This window comes from Drosophila navojoa, chromosome X (genome assembly GCF_054131105.1).
Source record: "Drosophila navojoa isolate 15081-1374.11 chromosome X, UAZ_NAV_1.0, whole genome shotgun sequence".
In the NCBI taxonomy this organism is placed as follows: domain Eukaryota; kingdom Metazoa; phylum Arthropoda; class Insecta; order Diptera; family Drosophilidae; genus Drosophila; species Drosophila navojoa.
The window spans coordinates 15,170,894-15,189,419 of record NC_142895.1 but is presented as its reverse complement, the minus strand read 5'-3'; the positions used below and the strand labels follow the sequence as shown (position 1 = coordinate 15,189,419).

The 18,526-nt window shown below is 44.5% G+C and overlaps 6 protein-coding genes across 6 annotated transcripts; 4 read left to right on the top strand and 2 right to left on the bottom strand.

The window, feature by feature from the left end:
• Window positions 1-2,200: 2,200 nt before the first annotated feature.
• Es2 (ess-2 splicing factor homolog) lies at window positions 2,201-3,973 on the top strand. The gene is made up of 2 exons (XM_018108926.3): window positions 2,201-2,636; window positions 2,697-3,973. Exons 1-2 carry the CDS (start codon window positions 2,297-2,299, stop codon window positions 3,851-3,853), a joined length of 1,497 nt encoding a protein of 498 aa, XP_017964415.1. The 5' UTR covers window positions 2,201-2,296; the 3' UTR covers window positions 3,854-3,973.
• Sptr (Sepiapterin reductase) lies at window positions 3,943-5,109 on the bottom strand. Its single transcript, XM_018108929.3, has one exon. The coding sequence runs from the start codon at window positions 4,797-4,799 to the stop codon at window positions 4,014-4,016; it is 786 nt and encodes a 261-aa protein (XP_017964418.1). The 5' UTR covers window positions 4,800-5,109; the 3' UTR covers window positions 3,943-4,013.
• A 2,077-nt stretch (window positions 5,110-7,186) lies between these two features.
• On the bottom strand, window positions 7,187-8,498 carry LOC108656696 (sepiapterin reductase). The gene has a single exon (XM_018108928.3). It carries the CDS (start codon window positions 8,209-8,211, stop codon window positions 7,417-7,419), a length of 795 nt encoding a protein of 264 aa, XP_017964417.1. The 5' UTR covers window positions 8,212-8,498; the 3' UTR covers window positions 7,187-7,416.
• Window positions 8,499-9,784: 1,286 nt separating this feature from the next.
• On the top strand, window positions 9,785-12,420 carry Cp7Fa (Chorion protein a at 7F). The gene is made up of 4 exons (XM_018110094.3): window positions 9,785-10,651; window positions 10,719-10,907; window positions 11,596-11,702; window positions 11,762-12,420. Exons 1-4 carry the CDS (start codon window positions 10,397-10,399, stop codon window positions 12,291-12,293), a joined length of 1,083 nt encoding a protein of 360 aa, XP_017965583.3. The 5' UTR covers window positions 9,785-10,396; the 3' UTR covers window positions 12,294-12,420.
• Window positions 12,421-12,916: 496 nt separating this feature from the next.
• Cp7Fb (Chorion protein b at 7F) lies at window positions 12,917-15,293 on the top strand. Its single transcript, XM_018110091.3, has 2 exons — window positions 12,917-13,748; window positions 13,834-15,293. The coding sequence occupies exons 1-2, from the start codon at window positions 13,412-13,414 to the stop codon at window positions 15,096-15,098; spliced, it is 1,602 nt and encodes a 533-aa protein (XP_017965580.1). The 5' UTR covers window positions 12,917-13,411; the 3' UTR covers window positions 15,099-15,293.
• A 1,064-nt stretch (window positions 15,294-16,357) lies between these two features.
• On the top strand, window positions 16,358-18,206 carry Cp7Fc (Chorion protein c at 7F). The gene is made up of 2 exons (XM_018110092.3): window positions 16,358-17,022; window positions 17,088-18,206. The coding sequence occupies exons 1-2, from the start codon at window positions 16,939-16,941 to the stop codon at window positions 18,123-18,125; spliced, it is 1,122 nt and encodes a 373-aa protein (XP_017965581.1). The 5' UTR covers window positions 16,358-16,938; the 3' UTR covers window positions 18,126-18,206.
• Window positions 18,207-18,526: the final 320 nt, after the last annotated feature.

Genomic DNA, 18,526 nt, shown 5'->3' with positions numbered 1-18,526 from the left:
GCAAACGAGCTGTAGATGAGATGGCGAGCAGTAAATGGAGTTGCTGCAGATCGGATGAGCAAAGGCTACAGCTGCGGGAAGATACGAAGATAGCGAGAGATGGTAACAGAGAACCGCTAGAGATCAGAGAGAGAGTGTTATAAACTATGCAGATGAACTTCAAATGGGGAATATTTTACAGATTATTTTATTAGCTTATTCACCTAAATAATCAATACTTGCTAAACTTATAAGACTTTACCTCTTCTATACTAGACGTTCATACCATATTCCTGATGTTTAATCATATCAAGTGTCCCAAAATTTACGCTCTCATCAGTTTACATCAAATTCGCTTAAAGAAGCCGAGATTAATATTCGAATTTGTAAAATTTATTTAATATCTATTTAGTGATAGATCGACTTTTCTATTAAGTACATTAAGCTAGAAGCAAAACAAATAGAGCAAATCAGTTTGAATTGGCTTCTGAGATGGTATTATTATTATTTTAGTTATTGTAGGAAACTTTTGGTGAATGCATTATTTTTTTTTTTTTTGTTAATTTTTGGTTTAAGCAAAAAAAATAATAATAATAAAAACAAACACAAACAAAAAAATTAGCGAAAAACTTTAAGAAAAATTTGCCTTGCCAGCAATTTAGTTCGTTGCTGTATTAAATTCTTGGTAGGTAATGACTTTCATCTTATATTTACCTCATAATTCAGCTTCACGGCTTACTCCATTGCAAATTCTGGCAAAAGCAAGCATATCTAATTATATAACTAAAAACGTTTATATTGTAAATGTTGTAATAATTTACGATTTACCAGAACCGCAGTATATATTAAGATTTCCCATCCTTAGCTTTGAATGGCAGCAAAATGCGTTGCATTACACGAAACCAATATATTCCTTTTCCTTTTGCGTATATTGAGCCGTTTAGACTGTTGAGTAAAGAAATTGAAATCCTCCGCATTAATATATAATATAGTAACTTCTAGACTGGATTATTGTCGGCATGAGTTACTGTTAATACTGCTTATAAAACTATTTTATTTTTTTTTTTTGCCTGCATTGCGAAAAATATAACAATTGTTTATTTATAATTGCAATTTAACAAAACTAAACATTTTTGGACAGTTTAGGACATTTTTGGTAAAACTACATGTTCAAGCTTGCTGCAGTAGTGTATATGCATCAAATTCACTCGGGATCAAAACCTGAAGTGGCCAAACGTGTCCACGAGCGTGGATTGTAATTTTGGGGGGCTGTAGGTGGCTGTATCAATTGATCGTCGTCATCTATATCATCGAAATCGACATATTCGCGAGAGGCACGAAAAAGCCTCTCTCCATTCCAGTAGTTAACGGGATGACGACAATTTGGGCAGTTATTGTTGTGCTGTAGCCATCGGCGCAGGCAAAACTTGTGGAACCAGTGGCTGCATGGTAGACGATAGGCTTCGCTCAATCCATCACTCTTGGTGAGCTCCAAACAAATTGAGCATTCAGCATTGTTTGGCAGACGTTCATAGTGGTACTTAAGCCACTTGGCTCCCAAATATTTTTTTAAGTGGTACAGTGACAAGATGACAATCAAAATAGCCGGAACGAAAATTATACAAAAAAGACACATTATAATAATATCTTCATAGAAGATCATTGTGCTAATAATCTCTTCAATTCTTGAGTATGTAAAAAAAAAATGCTCGCGAGCAGAAAATTAAAATATAAATTTTTAGAAAGTGAACTTATTTCATCGAAATAGTAAAATTTTTTGAAGCTATGACGAGCTACGTACAGTACCTGAAAGTAAATGAAATATTCTGAGCAATAATTTCTATGTTGCTATGATCGTTATATATTTTCAGTTAATTCAAATATTTTGAATGCAAAGAAACCGTTATCTATAACGCACTTTTTCGAATGTTAATGAAAGGGAGTGCCCATAATATTATTTTAAATTGCAATCGATATATAAATTGCTGCTGCGATAGTTTTGCAGAAGTATGGCAACTTTCGCTCATCAAACATATGTTTTCTGCCAAACATCGATAAGCGAAAATCGGTAGTATGAAAAATTCCACCTAAAACTATAAAATGACTCAGTTGATAAATACAAAGTAAAGCTCTGAATTTAGAAATGTATTTAATTTATTATTAACCTGAAAGAATCTCCAATCGATGTATTGCTTGTTGGCAAAATTGAAAAAAATCGATATATTTCACAATACCATCCCTTGTTTTTACAGCCAGTCGTGTTTATATTTTTAGTTACCGCCGTTTAATAATAATATTTTAGGCGGCGTCCCACACAATGACTGACATACCGAAGACGCCAAGCACTCCTGGCAGCCGGGCCATCGAAGTTGCCAAGGTGCAGGACCGTGAACTAGCGCAATTTAAAATGCCTTTGCCAAGCAGTACGGACGGACGTAAGCATAAGCCAAAGATCCTAACGGAGGAGCGCTACATCGAAGAGATGTCCAAGATCATACAACGTGACTTTTTCCCCGATCTGGAACGGCTACGTGCACAAAACGACTACCTCGATGCAGAGTCGCGTCGTGACTTCCTGCAAATGGCTGAAATACGAGCGCGTTACAGCTTGGGTCGTGGCTCCACAACAGGCAGCAGACGCAACAGTCGCAACAATGGTAAGCTCCTACGGCCTTGAGTGACAATGATCCTTATCAAATTACTCTATTGCATTACAGCAATGTCGCCAGCAACATTTGAGACGCCGTTAAGCACAGCCAACGCAGGTGCAACTCCGCTTCCAAACACTCCGAACTCCACCACCAGCAGCCAGAAGAGCAGTGTCAGTCAGAGCACTGCCGAAGGTGGTTGCCAGGACACAATTTCGCGTAAAATGTCGCTGGACAGCTTTCTGCACAACTACACAAGTGAGGACAATCAAAGCTTTCAGGAAATCATCGAGACAGCAGAGATGAAACTGCGACAAAAGTACGCAGTTCTCTACAATCACGAGCAGCTGTCCACGGATCAGCTAAAGCGAGCCCTGATGCTACCTGGCATTGAGGAGCAGTTCGATACACCCGATCCATTGCGCAAAATCGAGACCTGGAAGTACACCAACAAGAACTCTGTCATGTATGTACCGGATGGCGTCGAAATGTCCGAACAAGAAAATTTGAAGCATCAGGAACGTAAACTAACTATACAACACGATGCCACAAGACTGCCGGCAACGTGCCAGCTGGAGGCAGAAACGAACCCTCCGGATGCCAATGCCAATAAAAATCCAACTAGTGAGGAGCCAAGCACAAACACGCCAAGAATTCGAGGCTTTGATCTGTTACGCTCACCGTCGCCGCAACCCGGCAAAGCCTTCTCTCCGATCATGACCTGGGGCGAGATCGATGGCACGCCTTTTCGTCTGGACGGCGGAGATACACCGCTACGCCACATGCCCGGACCCTCGTTTCACATTAATGAGAACTCACGGCGGGAGAACATTGCCATTGCGCTGGCCGAGAAGGTTAGCGAAAAGATGCGCAACCAGAAGCAACAGGCTCTCAACACAGCACGTCGTAACATTGGCTCGCCCTTTGTGCGGTCCAGCATGGAGCGCTTGGCTAGCATGTCACCAGCCGCTCGACGCTTGGCCACAGGCAAACTGGGACTACGCAGCACTCACACTCCACTGTTGACGCCTTCGCCCGCGACGGGCAAGCGCAAGGCTCCGAGTGTGGTTCGTACGATGCAGTCGATGGTCAATAGCAAACAGACTCCGGCCAAAAGCACGCCCACCGGTGCTGCAACGCCCATCGACACGGGCTCCACTCTCACAGACGATCTACTCAAAATTCCAGCGAATTCCAGACGCAGCGCTGCAGCCGATTTCTTTTGAATTACTTCAAGTTTGTTTAATTTTTTTTTTTAACGCGCTTTTAATTTGTATTTAGTTAACATAGTGTAATATAATTTCATAGAACCAGATTAAACTTTCATTTATATATACTGTATATAATATAGATACATATATATATTTACATCGGATATTTGTATTTCTAGTCGCGGTAGTCCACATGATCCCCCGACTTGAATTTCTTTGCCTGTAGCACCTGCACGAATTTGAGCACCGTTTGCTGTGGCGTGAGCATCGTCTTCGATTCACGCTGTTCCTTGAATGCGGCCGCCAAGCCCGGATCGTGTGACTCTGTTTGCACCTGAAGCGTCATTTGTGTGTCGATGACACCGGGCGCATAGTTAAGCACCAAAGTCTTGCCCGCCGACTCCTCCAGGGCCAGCACACGGAAGTACATCTCACGTGCCGCCTTGACCGTGCAATAATATGCCATCGAGGGGAATGGCTCCAGAGCGGCCAATGTGCTAAGATTTACCACTAGTTTGGGAATACTGGCGAAGGTGCGCATGAATTCAGCATTCAATGCCATTGCCGAAAATAGGTTGATGTGATAATACTGCTCCAGCACCTTTGTGTCACCTATCTCGCGGGCATGCTTCGATGTGTCCCCCAATGTGCCCGCATTGTGCACCACAATCGCACGCTCAAACTCCTTGCAATCTTTGCCCTCCAGCGTCTCGCCAAGAATGCGCTCAAAATCCGAGCTATCGGCTGTGGCCAGCTCCAGCGAATACGTGTGCACTGCCAGCTCGGGACGATCTGCTAGTATGGTTGACTTGGTCTCCTGCAGCAGAGGCTCGCTGCGGCCCATCAATACGACCAACGATCCCGCTGCCTTCAATTGGCGCGCCAACTGTTGGGCCATCTCGCGACCAATGCCACGCGAGGCGCCAGTCACCAGCAAATATGTGCGCTGCTCCAAATCCATGGCGAAAGGCAAGTTTTATTCCGTACCCACGAACTGCTGCGTCAACAGTTGGTTGCAGGTTTATTATGACTGCCGACCAAAGGCAGCTTTCAAGCAGCTTCCTCGAAAGCTTTGAAAAGTGTATGTATCTGTATCAGTTTATACCAGCAACAAAATATACCATATGTGTGCGTGTGCCTGTGTGTGTGTGTGCGCTGCAGCTGTTGATTCTTTCACAGGTTATGGCACTTGTAAGTTTAATGCTCGTGCCTAAGCCACACTAGTGTATCAAGTGTCATAACTATATCGATATAAATAGAGCCTCTTTTTGACGTGCTTTGTTCCCAACTTTGGGAAATTTGGGAATTTTGTTGAGCTTTTGCTTACACACACATGTTTGCGTATAGGCATATGTATGCCGGCATGTACATACATACATATGTACATATTTACGTTTACGGGTTTTACGCTGTCTAATTTAGACATATATACATATATGTATGTACACATGTATGTATGTACATATAAACATAGTTGCTTAACCGCTTTAAGATTCGCTTAGCCTGCCATCGGCATAAAGGTTATCGGTTCTACATGCTGTTCGCATTCAAATGATAATTGCTTATTAATTGTCGCACTTAAGATCGCATAATAAACCTGCAAATGAATTTAAACAGCAGCCGCTTATCAATAGCTCTCTGCTCGTACAGTGCGGAATGCTAGTGCAGTTATTTTCAAGGTCGAAATAACTAAAATACTTAATGATCTTGCGAAAACTTGAGCAAAACTAAATAAAAGATTATAAAAAGCTTGTCTCTTTTTTGAATTGAATATAAAGAGTCTGTAGGCCGATGCTTTTTTAAAGCTTCAAAAATATACATACATATGTATGTACATATTAGGCCTTAATATACATATATACAAATGTATTAGAAAATGAAAGTACACTGAAAAAAAAAATTAATGAAAAGAACTAGAAAAAATGAGCTAGTTTTAGAGCGTATCGTACGGACTTAGAAAACAATAATACACAGGTAAAAATAATAGGTTTACAATATTTTTATTGATTCTTAGTTTTATCACTAACCATACATAAGATTTATTCAGTATATTTATTATTTATATTTTTTGGTTTTACCCTAAATAAGTATAGTTTCTTTTGCTTAAAGGTTAGTAAAGCTAATAAACTATTGATACACATAAATATCACCCAATTAGCCAAACACAAAAATTTGCTTGTTGAGTACACCAAGCTTTACTTACACGAATAAATGTACAAACGTTTGTACGTACATAGTATGTATGTATGTATGTTTGTGTGTGTGTGTACACAGTGTAATTATTTCGGCATGGCTCAGTTGCCTCGCTCATTACAGCAACATTGTTGCTGAGACGGCGATTGTGATTGGGTCTTATCAGCGATAATCTTGTGTTGCTCTCGGAAGACTTGCGATTTTTAGTGAATGGTTAATGGAGCGCAGAGATAACATTTGAGTCATGCCCCCGTCGTAGCTGAGCTGGGATAGATAGAGAGGGACATTCCAATAATCAGACTGCTGTTGAACAGAATTTATATTCACGTTTTGTAGATGTATGTGTAAACTTGATTTCGCTTGAATTTCACGCAAAACGTATCGATAAGAAAATTAATAAATGCCATACCTAGCAACAGGGTGACCAGTAAGGCTCCATGGCATTTGGTCATTTCAGACAAATCGGAAACGGGCTGCGCCACAGTTTTATATATAGTACATAAATTGAATTTATACACGACGTGAATGTACTACAAATTATCTGGTTTTAAAAAATGTCTTATTTTGATTTAAAAAAACTTTTACAAAATTGCCACGCCTACTACAAGCGAAAAGGTTGAAACCTTTGACAATTGTAGAGATTATAGTAGGGCTCTTATCAGCCCTCAAAATACGGGAAAAGTTTAACGTTTGGAAGTAATGTCCCGGTGACCCGATTTATCTCGGTTTTCTTTTGTTTCGATAAAAAAAGCTCGCTATTTTTACAAAATGCAAGCTTAAAGAAGTTTTTGTCGAGATAGGTGAAGAATTTTGATGGTAAAAGCAGCGCAGATAAGTTTTTTCGTTTTCTTTTTTTGGGAGTCGTCCGTCCCGGAACGGGTTCAGGGCCATATGGTAACCCTGGATTATAGTTGACAGTCCCTTTCACTGATGTACCTATGTATGTATGTATGCATGTACATTCATGATAAGGCATACATTCGCACGTGCATACCAGTTAATCGCATTATCAGGCCAAATCTCTTTAAGCTCACAGCTCCTATTCTGGCTGTTGAATTCATTATCTCTGTAAGATCGGTCAAAGATCAAGCCCAACACCACATGGTACACACGACAATACCCTTATCAGAAACCCATTTAAAAATAAAAATCGCATTGTTTTGTGTTTCGTTTTCGTGTGTCTCGTTTGCGTAGCACGCAAATTGTACCGTTAGTAGCACAAGGATCAGCAGCCATATTTTATTCAAATCCGTATTCAGTTGGACAAAGTCTAGGTCGTCACCGTTCGCCATGTTGAAAAGCATGTCTGTGGCAGTTCGTGCCCGTGCAAGCCAATTGCGGTAAGTGATTGCAATTGGATGCACAGACCACGACTGCATTGCTACTCATAAGAAGAAGGTGTCGTAATAGTCCACATCATGGCCGGACACAAAGGCGGTCTTCTCCAGGATGTTGATCAGCTTGAGCGTCGAGTGCAGCGGCTCGACTCGCGGCAATTTTCGCTCTGGCGGCATCTCGATCAGCTCCTCGGGCGTCAGAATGTTGCCGTTCTCATCGCAATGGGTGCGATGCGTCTCGAGCACGCCGGGCGCATAGCTGAGCACATGGACATTGGCGCGCGCCTCCTCCGAGGCCATGGAACGGAAGTACATGTCACGCGCCCGCTTGCACGAGCAGAGCAGCGTGTTGTAGACCAACGGGCGCACCTGCAGCGATGAGGTGACATTGATGGCCAGCTTCTCGATGCCCTTCAATTGGATGGCGTTGAGCCAGCGTTGATTCAATGCCACCGGCGCGTACAGTTGATGCTGCACATACTCGAGCCAGGTCTGCTCCGTCTGCGGCTCCAGTAGCATATGCGTTGCAGTCTCGCCCTCGTTGTGCACCATGATGGTGCGCTGGAAGGGCACATCTCCGGCCAGCAGCAGGCTCTGCTCCAGCAGCTGCACGCCATTGCTATGCTGGGCATCCCAGACGCCAGGGACTATGAGGACCGCATCCGTTGTCAGTTGCCGTCTCAAATCCTCCAATTTCTCGGGATTTTCGTCCAGGATGAGCGCCATCGAGCCGGGTGCCAGGCGGCCGCACAGCTCCTGGGCAAGCGTCTGGCCAAGCGGATTCGAGCAGCCGCTCAGCACCAAAAACGTGCGCACACTTAGATCCATTCTCTTAGCTGCCATGACGACCTGCCACAGGATGCCCACTGTCAACTGACTGCTGTTCCGAACACTTTTGACTGTACAACTGTACTGATCCAATCGGTGCGCTCCAAGCGAACTGCTAGACTCGGTTGCGGCTGATAAGCGGTCTGTGTACCACGTGTGTCTTATATGTGGGGGAATCTGAATTGAATTGATGAGACTTAAGCTGATATTGCGTCAAGTCAACTGTCCTAATCTCACTGACTGGCGACTCGCTCGCTGGCTGTCTCTGTGTCTATCTATCTGTCTCCGGGTTTGCTTCTCTGAGCTCACTGTTCCGCGCGCTTGGCGCTTTTATACTTCGTCCGCTTGGCGATAAGGTGATCGAACTCTGCCTCGCCTGCCTTCTGTTGCGCATTCTATTCATTCTGTTGCCGTGCGCATCCACGGCGGGTGTCACCATGACCATTTGTAATTAACCAAATGGCTGAAAGTCACAATGAAGCACGCGTCTATCGCATGAACAGCGACGCGGCTAAAGCTGCTGCTTCCGTAGTATATCTTGTGGAATCAAAAAAGAAAGTATATATATATATATATATATATTGGGACTACTATAAAGAGCGAATATTCCCATAGTTGAACAACCCGTAATTGTCATAGAGCAAGGCCGATAAGCTATATACCCCTTCAGCTACGTACTATGAATCACTTTGTATACTCGTTCACGATGGGGATAGAGTATATTGGTTTTTCTCTAGATTCACTGTTCTAAAAACTTGAATGTTGAATTTTTGTAGTTTTTATTGCAGCCTTTGTCTTAAACTCTATAGCGAATTTATATGTAAGTGAATCTTAACTAATGAAATGGCTAAATGCCTTTATTGCTACAAGTCTTTTGTTGCTTTAGTTTAAGTCCTTCTGAGATCCAGGGGGTGCAACCTTTTCAGCCTTCTGTTGATCGTATTGCCGGCTTTAGAGCTTAAATCACTCAGACATGAGTCAATTCTAACTCTAAACTGAACGAGTATCATGCAGTCAGTTGTAACGTTTTTAAAAGCATGATTTACATAGCTGAGTTTCACCATCTTCTAAATCCTCATCGCTTTTGGATCAATGTATACTTCACAAATAGATTTCCATATGTAGACTTCACTGTAGTCACGTTATTATCCCTGTACATATGTATGTAAAGCAAAATTGATTTTTTGAACATTGACATTTAGATTAGCTATTTGTTTTACAGCTTGTTATAGAATCTAAACTCTGTCGTGTGTTAATTACTCAAAATGCCCTCTGAACCGTTACCAAACGATTATTCATTTAATTGCATATATTAATTACAAATATATGTAATGGGTATTTTTGATTTATAGACTGCCTGTTATGTACACAGATTGCAATTGAAAAAAATTTGCTAAACTTTTTACAAAAAGTCGACAAAAATGCAATAAAAATATTATTTCCCTGACAGTTTCAATTTGAAATGGAATTAACGCTGCGCATATTCAATAATATCGATTAATATTCAATATCGATAAGTGTGAAGCTGCAAGCAAATGCACGTAACTGTGCATTCAGTGTGTGCAAATGTACATGTATGTACATATGTGCGTCACATCCATAGACAAATCAACATCGCAAATTTGCAAACACGTCTGCTATGTTATTTACTAAAACAGAAATTAGGTCAGTGGCCTAGTTTCGCCAGCAATGGACCAATGGAAATGGCGAACCCTGACGTTGACCGGGGAATGGGGACGCAGCGCTAATCGGGCAAATCGTTCGCAAATGTTCTTGATTTTGCACAACTTTCATTGTTAATTTTTTGGCAGCATCGGCGTCGGCGCCGCGGCGTCGATGTTGCCGTCGGCAGCGACTGAGACAGAGGCGAAGTAGAGACAGAGAGAGCGAGACAACGAGAGTATAGCATTAGCGATATGAATTTCATGGAATTTGCAAAGTTTCGCGCGGTTTAGCGTTTATCACCACATCCCACAACATCCACTTGTCGCTGCACACTGGGCACGTGCTGCCGCCGAGCGAAAGCAGCGATGCGCAGCTGAAGTCGCCCCAAGAGCCTGAACTGTGACCCTGTCGCGTAGAAATGAGAAAGTGTCCCTGCCAAATGGAGCTAGCGACGTTTGGTTTCATTTAAAGCGAATCGCAGACATCGTGCATTTGCAATAAGAATATCAGTAATAATGCAAATAAGAATAACATAATGCACAACAACAGCAGCAGCACTAACAACAACAACAACAACCGGAGCTGCGCTTTAGATCTTGGGTATAAAACGTGTGGGTCGCTGCGATGTCAATTCAAACGCTTAACGAGCTCAGAGCAGCACGCGACCGATAAGACGAGCCCCTCAGTAACATCATACATTGTATATAAATATATTGTAATCAAGCATTTAACAATGCACGCCAGCAAATTAATGTTGTCTCTGGTGTTGACGCTGCTGTGCTGTCAGGGCGTAAGTAACTGGAACTTTCTATTGCGATTGGCCCAATTGTCTAATTGACGAAATCCGTCATTTTCAGCTATTGGCAGCTTGTGTCTGCTCGGAGAAGGGCACCGATTTCTGTCAGAGCTGCCAGGGACCGACGATAGTGCGACCGCGGCCGCGGTACTATGAGCCCAGCGAGGTGAACTTGTCGCCCATTGGCGACAATTGCTGGTGCAGCAAGCAGCTGATCGAGCCCGCCCAGCTACCGAAGACCTGCGGCAAAGTACGTGAGCTCTTTCAATATGTGCACGCATTTAACAATCTGTTGAGCCGTCGCATGCTTGAGGGCGCCATCGAGGCCAAGACATTGGCGGCACAGCGTCTGGCCGAGCGACTGCAGCGCTTGGAGCAAGCCGACTGCCACAAGAGGCGTGCCGTGCACATGGTGCCAGCGAGCTATGGCTATGGCCTGTGACTAACCCACTAAAGTGGCTAACAAACCTAATCTTAAGAATTGTAGATCAACCCCAAAACCAGACTATACAGTAGTATACACGCATGCCCAGTTTACGCCCCAGCACAATAAGCTAACACGCACATACATACATACATACACACACACATGACCACATCCTCTGTAGAAGCTGTCAATGCCACGATCAACGTTTCCGCATGCAAGCGCTATCAGCGGACGAATGCGCGCCGCAATAGGCCAACCATAACAACGTTGTGCTTGCATCAACATAATTATCATCGTCATCATCATCATTAGCAGCAGCGGCAGCAGCACAATAACATGATCATCATCATCATCGTAATGGACTTGGGCATCATCGGTCGCTCTGTCGTCATTATCATCCCGTACGTGCGCCAAGCATTAACAACATCAACATCGACAACAACAACCTGCTTGCAATGATAGAACTTAGTCAATACGATACCGATACCCAAAACTCTCGTCATTTCCACAGAAGCCACCATGCAAACCCACCTGCGGCTGTCAGAAGTGCCAAGATAGCAGCTACGCCAGCTCCAGCAGCAGCAGCAGCAGCAGCAGCAGCAGCTCCACATACGATAAGTGAGTATATGAATGCTCGGCCTACGATCCACAGTTGCTATCAATGACATCCATTTTAGCATTGGCTATGCGGCCGAGAAGTCGAGGGATGATAGCCCACCTGCTGATCCCATCAGCGTCAGCCTGGCCGTCCAGGCGGGCAAGGCTATCAATGTGCCCGAGGCCAAGCTTTCCTATGGATTCGCCCAGAAGCCCGTGGATGGACAACAGAAAATCTTCTTCTCCAATGTGCCCGAGGAGAATCTGTTTAAGCTGAAGAGCGATGTCATCACACTGAAGAAGCGCAACTATGTGGCCAAGGAGGAGGAAGAGGAGGAGTACGTAGAGGACGAGGAGGAGCAAGCCGCCGAGAGTGACGAAGCGGCGCCGCAATTGACATACAAGCAGCTTGGCTACATAACCGAACAATTCAAGAATCCCAAATTCAAGAAAATCATCTCTGCCAAATCCAGCTACAGCTCCAGCTCGGGCAGTGAAAGCTACGGCAAGGTGGGTGGCAAAGTTTCGGTCGACTGCGGCTTCAAGCCCGGTCGCGTCGCCCCCTATCGCAGTTCCCGTCGCCAGGAGCTGGATAGTGGCAGCTACTATTAGGTAGTAAGAGCAGAGTCTGTAAATATATGTATATGTGTAGGGATGGATGCAATGATGATGTATGATGTATGTATGTTTTAGTTAGCGTTTACAATTTATTTAAAATACACGATCCTTTTTAACAGTTGGCTGCATTTTGAAATATATATGTATGTACATGTTTCTTTATCGAGCTGAAGGAGATGGCCATGCTGCATATAAAAACTCTTGATAGCATTGAAGTGAGAATATCACATGAAACGGGCCTGTAATGCATTAATATGAAGAGCACGCTCATCATGCTTATTTTTCTTTCATTTCGAATGTCAAGACAATCAGATAAACAATACATAAAAAGTGAATTCCAAGTAAAAATGTTCGATAAGCAAAGAACACACGATTAAATAAACATTTGTATCAGCAGTTTTTTCCATTTTTTTTTGCTGCCCTAAAAGTATACCACACATATTGTTGGCTGTGGGTTGCTAAGAAAAGAACAAATTCAGTTTTTGAGATACATCACAGAAAATGCCCTTTAACGGCCGAAAGTTTAGAAATCTTTGGATTTTCGATGGCTGACTTTTGGCCGTATATCGATTAATCGATACATCAGCTCCACTACAATCGCCGTAAGCAGTGCGAAGCAGTTGCAAATCAAACACAAATGTTTATATAATTTTTCTGCCCCCAAACCCAAGTGCAACACTTGATTCGGCACTGAAATCAACGAACGCTGGAAACATGACTTTTGACAGAAAATATCGCAAGCGCAAATTATTTGAAAAGGTCAGCGCAAGCAACAACAACAGCAACAATAGCAACAGCAACGCGAACAAGTTGCAACAGCAGTGGAAAGCAACAACAATTGGAGTGAAAAAAACATTGTTCAAGTTCAAGTTCAGCCGCAGTCGTCGCCGCCGCCGCCGCTGGCCAGAACAGACAGCACTCCAGACGTGGTCGCTGGTGCTGCGTGAGAGATTGCACTGGATGGAGTCGAAGCCGATATAAAGAATGCGACCAGCCAAGCTTGGGCTAGTTGCCAGAGCGGCAGATACCTAAACAGACGCCGTTTGATACCATTTGATATACATATACATATATATATATAATAATAATTATATATACAGCTATCCACAACCATGTCGATCGCGATGGCGCTAATGCCAATTCTTGTACTGGCGCTGCTTGGCCATGTCGTAGCAGCCCCCACACCCGTTCAGGTTGTCTATACGGGAGAGGACGGCTGTGCATGCCCAACCCAGCTAGGCTACCAGCTGAATGTGCCCAATCCGAGCAAGCCCAAGAAGTACGAGGGCGGCCAGTATGGCTATCGCGTGGACAAGCCCGTGCAGGCCAAGGCCAAGATAAGCTACAGCTTCGACTTTACTGTCGAAGAGCCGCGCACAGCTGCGCCGCCCACAGTCAAACCGGCCAAACTGTACGCCAAGGTGGACCGTGTTACGGTCAACAAATCAGGTGGGTAACCCCATTGTTAAATATGATAATGAATGTGCATTAACATCATCTCTCTCCATCTCTCTCTCTCCCGTCATCATGGCAGATTGCCGTGCCCGGGACAAGTCGAGCTGCAGCTGCAGCAGCTGCTCCGCTGCCAAGCCAAGGTACGTAGCCCAGCAGCAGCAGTCCATGGCCATTGCCAATGGCAATGCCATACGTCGTCGTCGTGACCTAAGTTCGCATGGGTCGCTGCTGCGCAAACGCATAATGCGCCAGCAGCAGTTGCAGGAGCGTCCGGTGCGTTATGTTAAGCTCTATCACAAGGATCTGACGCCACAGCAGCAGCAGAAGATGCGTATATTTGGGCTGGTGCCCGCACAGGAGCACACGCCCGCCAAGATCAAGCGTAAGACAAAAAAGACATCGGCCCAGAGTGTGGGGCATGGCAAGCGCTGGCTAGGCCTGGGTCGCCACTTGGTCAAGCGCGACATCAAGGGTGAGTATGATCTGCTGGAGCGGGACCGTGCCAATATTGATTTGACGGCGCCAGAGATCATACAGTACATGCCGGAGACACTGAATCCCAGTTTTAAGCGCGGCCAGTGCCACATGGGCTGCGGCGCTATCACAGCCAGCGGGCCGGGCGATGCCGCCGCGGAGGCACCACAGTTCAGCAGCACAGGCAGCACAGGCAGCACCGAACAGCCCGAGCTCTCGGAACGGAATACCGAGCAGCCAGATGTATCGGAACAGTCGGAAATGCCGCCACCGCCATCGCTGGTCAACACGATACCGGCCAAGCGCTCGGCGCTCAGCTATTTCCCACAACAGATACCCTCGCCGCTGTCGGGCAGCTACAATGAGTACAGATTTGTGGATGACTCGCAGCTGAAAACGCTGCTGTCGACCACCTCGGTGCCAGATCCGCTCGAGCAGAGCTCCACGCCGCTGCAATTCGCTGGCGATCTGCAGTCGATCAGCCCGCGCACCTATGCACCGCCAGTGCTGGGCATCGCCGATGGCTATCCGGTGGAGCACGTGGCTAACAATCAGCTGGACAGCATCATATCGGGCATTGTTTACAAGCATCCGGAATATGTTGATACCGGTTCACAATATGGCGGTGTCTTGGTCGACCCCGAGCCCGAACAAAGAAAGCAAACGACAGAATTTCTCAAGAAGCTCTTCGATGGCCGTCTCGGCGGCTGGGGCTTCGACACGTCCACCGAACCAGAATCGGCGCTCAGAGCTGATTACTCGACGACGCCGTCGAAAACCTATGGCTACAATAGCCACGATCACGGCGGCTACAGCTTGGATACGTACAATGTGCCGCCCATCACAGACTATCTGCGCGCCTGGTTCTAGGCACGAGTCGCCTAAGCACTTAACTAACTCTGTGGGCTGATAGATCATTGTATTATACATATTTATATATACATATATTTAGTGCGGTTGTTTATATAGGGGAATATCTGTGGTTCTACTTCTATGCTAGTTGCCTAGTTTATAATAAACTTAATACCAAAACAAATTACAACAAAAATAAATGGGAAAATTATTGGCGGCTTTTTTTTCTCACACTCTGATTCGATTCTCGTTGCAGCTACTACGGCCACGGCAACGGAGACGGAGACGGCGGCAACGGCAACGGCAACGGCTACGGCTACTAAAGAAGATGACCCAATGGGCCAGCCAAAAAATTCTGCTGAGCCCCGCAAATCTGGGCGCGCATTTATTTAGGCCAGTGGAACAATGCCCGCTCCACTTGTACAGTTTCTCTATATATATATGTAAAAATCTTTGTATATATGGTTTGTAAATTGTATTTAATTTATTTCTCATATTGCACTTTTCATCGTTCTGTCCGCCCGTCCGTTCGTGTGTGGAGCGTTTTCTGCTTACGTTCACAATTCAACGTCAACTTCTGAGTTATGCTCCAAAAACTATTCAATAAAAGTCTTTTGCCTTGTCTAACTACAAATGTATGCTTATTTATTACTATCTGAATAACAATTATTACATTTCAATGTTCCAGATTGTCTATACTAACTATGTATGTATGTACATATGTATTGCAGACATAATATGATTATGTAATGTTACATCTAGTTTAACCTTAATTAACAATTACTTTATACATAATTTATGCCATACTAATATGTATATGCATGTTCTCTACATACTCTCATATGTGTACATATGTATATTCGTGCTCCTATCAAGGTTAACAGCTACTCTCACATTCTTCTTTCATCGTTCACGTTCATGTTTTTCTTTCGGCTATTCAGTTGCCTTGAAATGCTAATAAATTTGAACAGGAAGTCGTTTTCTTATCGATGCGTCAAGCTTGCCGATTGCTTAGCTATCGATTATTGGCTGACTGAAGATGCGATAGTGAGCTGCAATTAGATTTCTGCTATCTCTGATAGATTAGCTTTTGCATCTCTTTTTCGCTTTTGCACTTTTTACCAGTTTCGATGCTTTTTAACTACATATCTGTTCGAGCATTTATTATCCACATACCATAAACATTCCAAGCGTATTTCACGATTTTTGCGTGCCAAATAAATGCAAATGCAAAAGAAAATTCGAGTAGGAATTTCTCATGTATGTATGTATGTATGTTGATAGATCTTGCTGATTTTTGAATCATAAACGACTTGGCACTAACAACAATATGAACTTTAACCTTTAAAACGGTAACCAGCTTTCAATCTCTCTGCAGTGGCATTCCGGCCTCTTACTCAGTTCCACTTTTGCGGAAGTTGAAAGCTGCTCTCGATGCACAAGTAAATATTCACAATTTATGCCATCCTCTGTCTTATTTGCTCTCGCTCTCTCACTCACCTGCCACCGGAAATGGCCGCCATGCTGGCCGCCATCAATGACAAGTGCATTGCGTACTGGCCATAGCTACTGGAAGCCTCGTACGCGCCCATTGAGCGGCCAGTGCTAACCGTTATTGTTGACCCTGGGCCAGCTGACGCATCGAAGATGAAGCAAGGTTGACACAGCGATGATGCAGTCGATGATACATCTGATATCTGGCCATAGATCACGTCTGCGCGCACGCTGCCCGCTTTGGCTAGTGCACAAAAGCTCACGCAGCTGAAATCGAGTATTTAAGTCCAGTTCTTTTGGAGCGCTGAGTTCAGTTGGAGAGCCCGAGCAGAGATCACACATCAAGCTAACTTAACATATCAGAATGGGCGCCCCTGCCAACTCTGTTTGGCTGCCGCCGCTGCTAATGCTAACGGTAATGGCATTGGCACAGCTGGCAATAGGGCAGGTGAGTTATCGGAAGACCCTAAAGCATAACGAGCGCAAATAAACTCTGAAATCAATTACAATCAGAAGAATGACACCATCAGCAGCAGCAGCAGCAGCAGTCCGAGCAGCCTCAGCAGCAGCACCACAATCCGTCCCAGCTCCGATGCTGATTTGGTAATTGGCGGTGATCTCAATAAGGCAGCTCGTGTTGAGGAGATGGACAAGGCGCTGGAGACAGACCTGGATAGCAATGCGGTGACACCGAAGGTTGCTGAAGATGGTCAGTACGATGTGATCGATGTTATGGCCGCCACAAGCGCCGGAGTCGGCAAGCCCAAGAGCGGCCAGACGACGCGCATCTATACCACCGGCGAAGTGAACGATGATTTCTGGCTGAAGCATTTGGGCGACGACTTCAAGCATGCCATTCACCTGCAGGTGGGCGGCACCAATGAGGACTACAATCGCATCATCAATCAGACCAACAATGGTGTGCATGAGGAGGTGCATCATGAGTATTTGCCGGGTGCCGAGCGGCCGCCAGAGGTGCAACAGCAGGAACAGCAGCAGCGACAGCAGCAGCAGCAGCAGCAGCAACAGCAGCAGCAACATTTCAGTAGATCCGCTGGCTATGGTCACCCTAATTTGGTCACCCAGTTGAGTCTCGATGGCGAGGCAATGTCGCTCAAAGCCAACTACCATAGGCAGCAGGCGGAGCACCAGAGGCAGCTATACGAAAGGGGCTATGCATTGCCCAACACACAATACAACACACACACAGTTTATAGGCACCCACAACACCCACAACACACACAACAGTCACAACACACGCAACACACACAACACAAACAACACTCACACACACAGGCTGGCAAGTCGGCCAATGGCTTGCGCCATCGCTACAAATCCAATCCAGCTGCATCGGAAACCTCGCCTCCTGCCAGCTACATCAGCTCCAGCGAGGACACCTTGCACGCCGAACAGTCTCAGGCCGCGCCCAGCTCGAGTGTCGCACGCTCCGAGGACTTCGATGGCCAGCTGCCCTTCAAGTCGGCGTTCAACGATTTCGGCAGTCGACCCACTCGCGATCTAACCTATTTGCTTTATAAGCGCGGACTCTGAGCGCCGGAGACTAAATAAGTTTAGCATTTAATAAGTCAATAAACGCAAGAAAAAAAGAAAATGAAAAAATTTAAAAGAAAACGGTTTTACTTTTTGTCGTTAGGATCGTAATAATATATAGCATACTATATGAATTAAACAGAATACTCTAGCTGTATTATAAGTAGAGATATGTATGTATATATATATATATATATATATATATATATATATATATATATATATATATATATATATATATATATATATAAATAAATATATATATTTAACGATCGAGCTCCAATTATTTGACCAGATGAGATTCAACATAGAGATAAACTGCCCTGAATAAGAATAGAAAAATATTTCAATAATATTGGCTATGATATGGGGGTATTTTATTGGATAGACTGGGTAGTTAA

What these genes read in the sequence shown, in the direction of transcription:
- Es2 (XM_018108926.3), top strand. Translation starts at nt 2,297, where the DNA reads ATGACTGACATACCGAAGACGCCAAGCACTCCTGGCAGCCGGGCCATC. An exon ending in ACGCAACAGTCGCAACAATG is followed by an intron (nt 2,637 to 2,696) that starts GTAAGCTCCTAC and finishes ATTGCATTACAG; the next exon opens with CAATGTCGCCAGCAACATTT.
- Sptr (XM_018108929.3), bottom strand. Translation starts at nt 4,799, where the DNA reads ATGGATTTGGAGCAGCGCACATATTTGCTGGTGACTGGCGCCTCGCGT.
- LOC108656696 (XM_018108928.3), bottom strand. Translation starts at nt 8,211, where the DNA reads ATGGCAGCTAAGAGAATGGATCTAAGTGTGCGCACGTTTTTGGTGCTG.
- Cp7Fa (XM_018110094.3), top strand. Translation starts at nt 10,397, where the DNA reads ATGCACAACAACAGCAGCAGCACTAACAACAACAACAACAACCGGAGC. An exon ending in CGCTGCTGTGCTGTCAGGGC is followed by an intron (nt 10,652 to 10,718) that starts GTAAGTAACTGG and finishes CGTCATTTTCAG; the next exon opens with CTATTGGCAGCTTGTGTCTG. An exon ending in AGCAGCTCCACATACGATAA is followed by an intron (nt 11,703 to 11,761) that starts GTGAGTATATGA and finishes CATCCATTTTAG; the next exon opens with CATTGGCTATGCGGCCGAGA.
- Cp7Fb (XM_018110091.3), top strand. Translation starts at nt 13,412, where the DNA reads ATGTCGATCGCGATGGCGCTAATGCCAATTCTTGTACTGGCGCTGCTT. An exon ending in TGTTACGGTCAACAAATCAG is followed by an intron (nt 13,749 to 13,833) that starts GTGGGTAACCCC and finishes TCATCATGGCAG; the next exon opens with ATTGCCGTGCCCGGGACAAG.
- Cp7Fc (XM_018110092.3), top strand. Translation starts at nt 16,939, where the DNA reads ATGGGCGCCCCTGCCAACTCTGTTTGGCTGCCGCCGCTGCTAATGCTA. An exon ending in CACAGCTGGCAATAGGGCAG is followed by an intron (nt 17,023 to 17,087) that starts GTGAGTTATCGG and finishes AATTACAATCAG; the next exon opens with AAGAATGACACCATCAGCAG.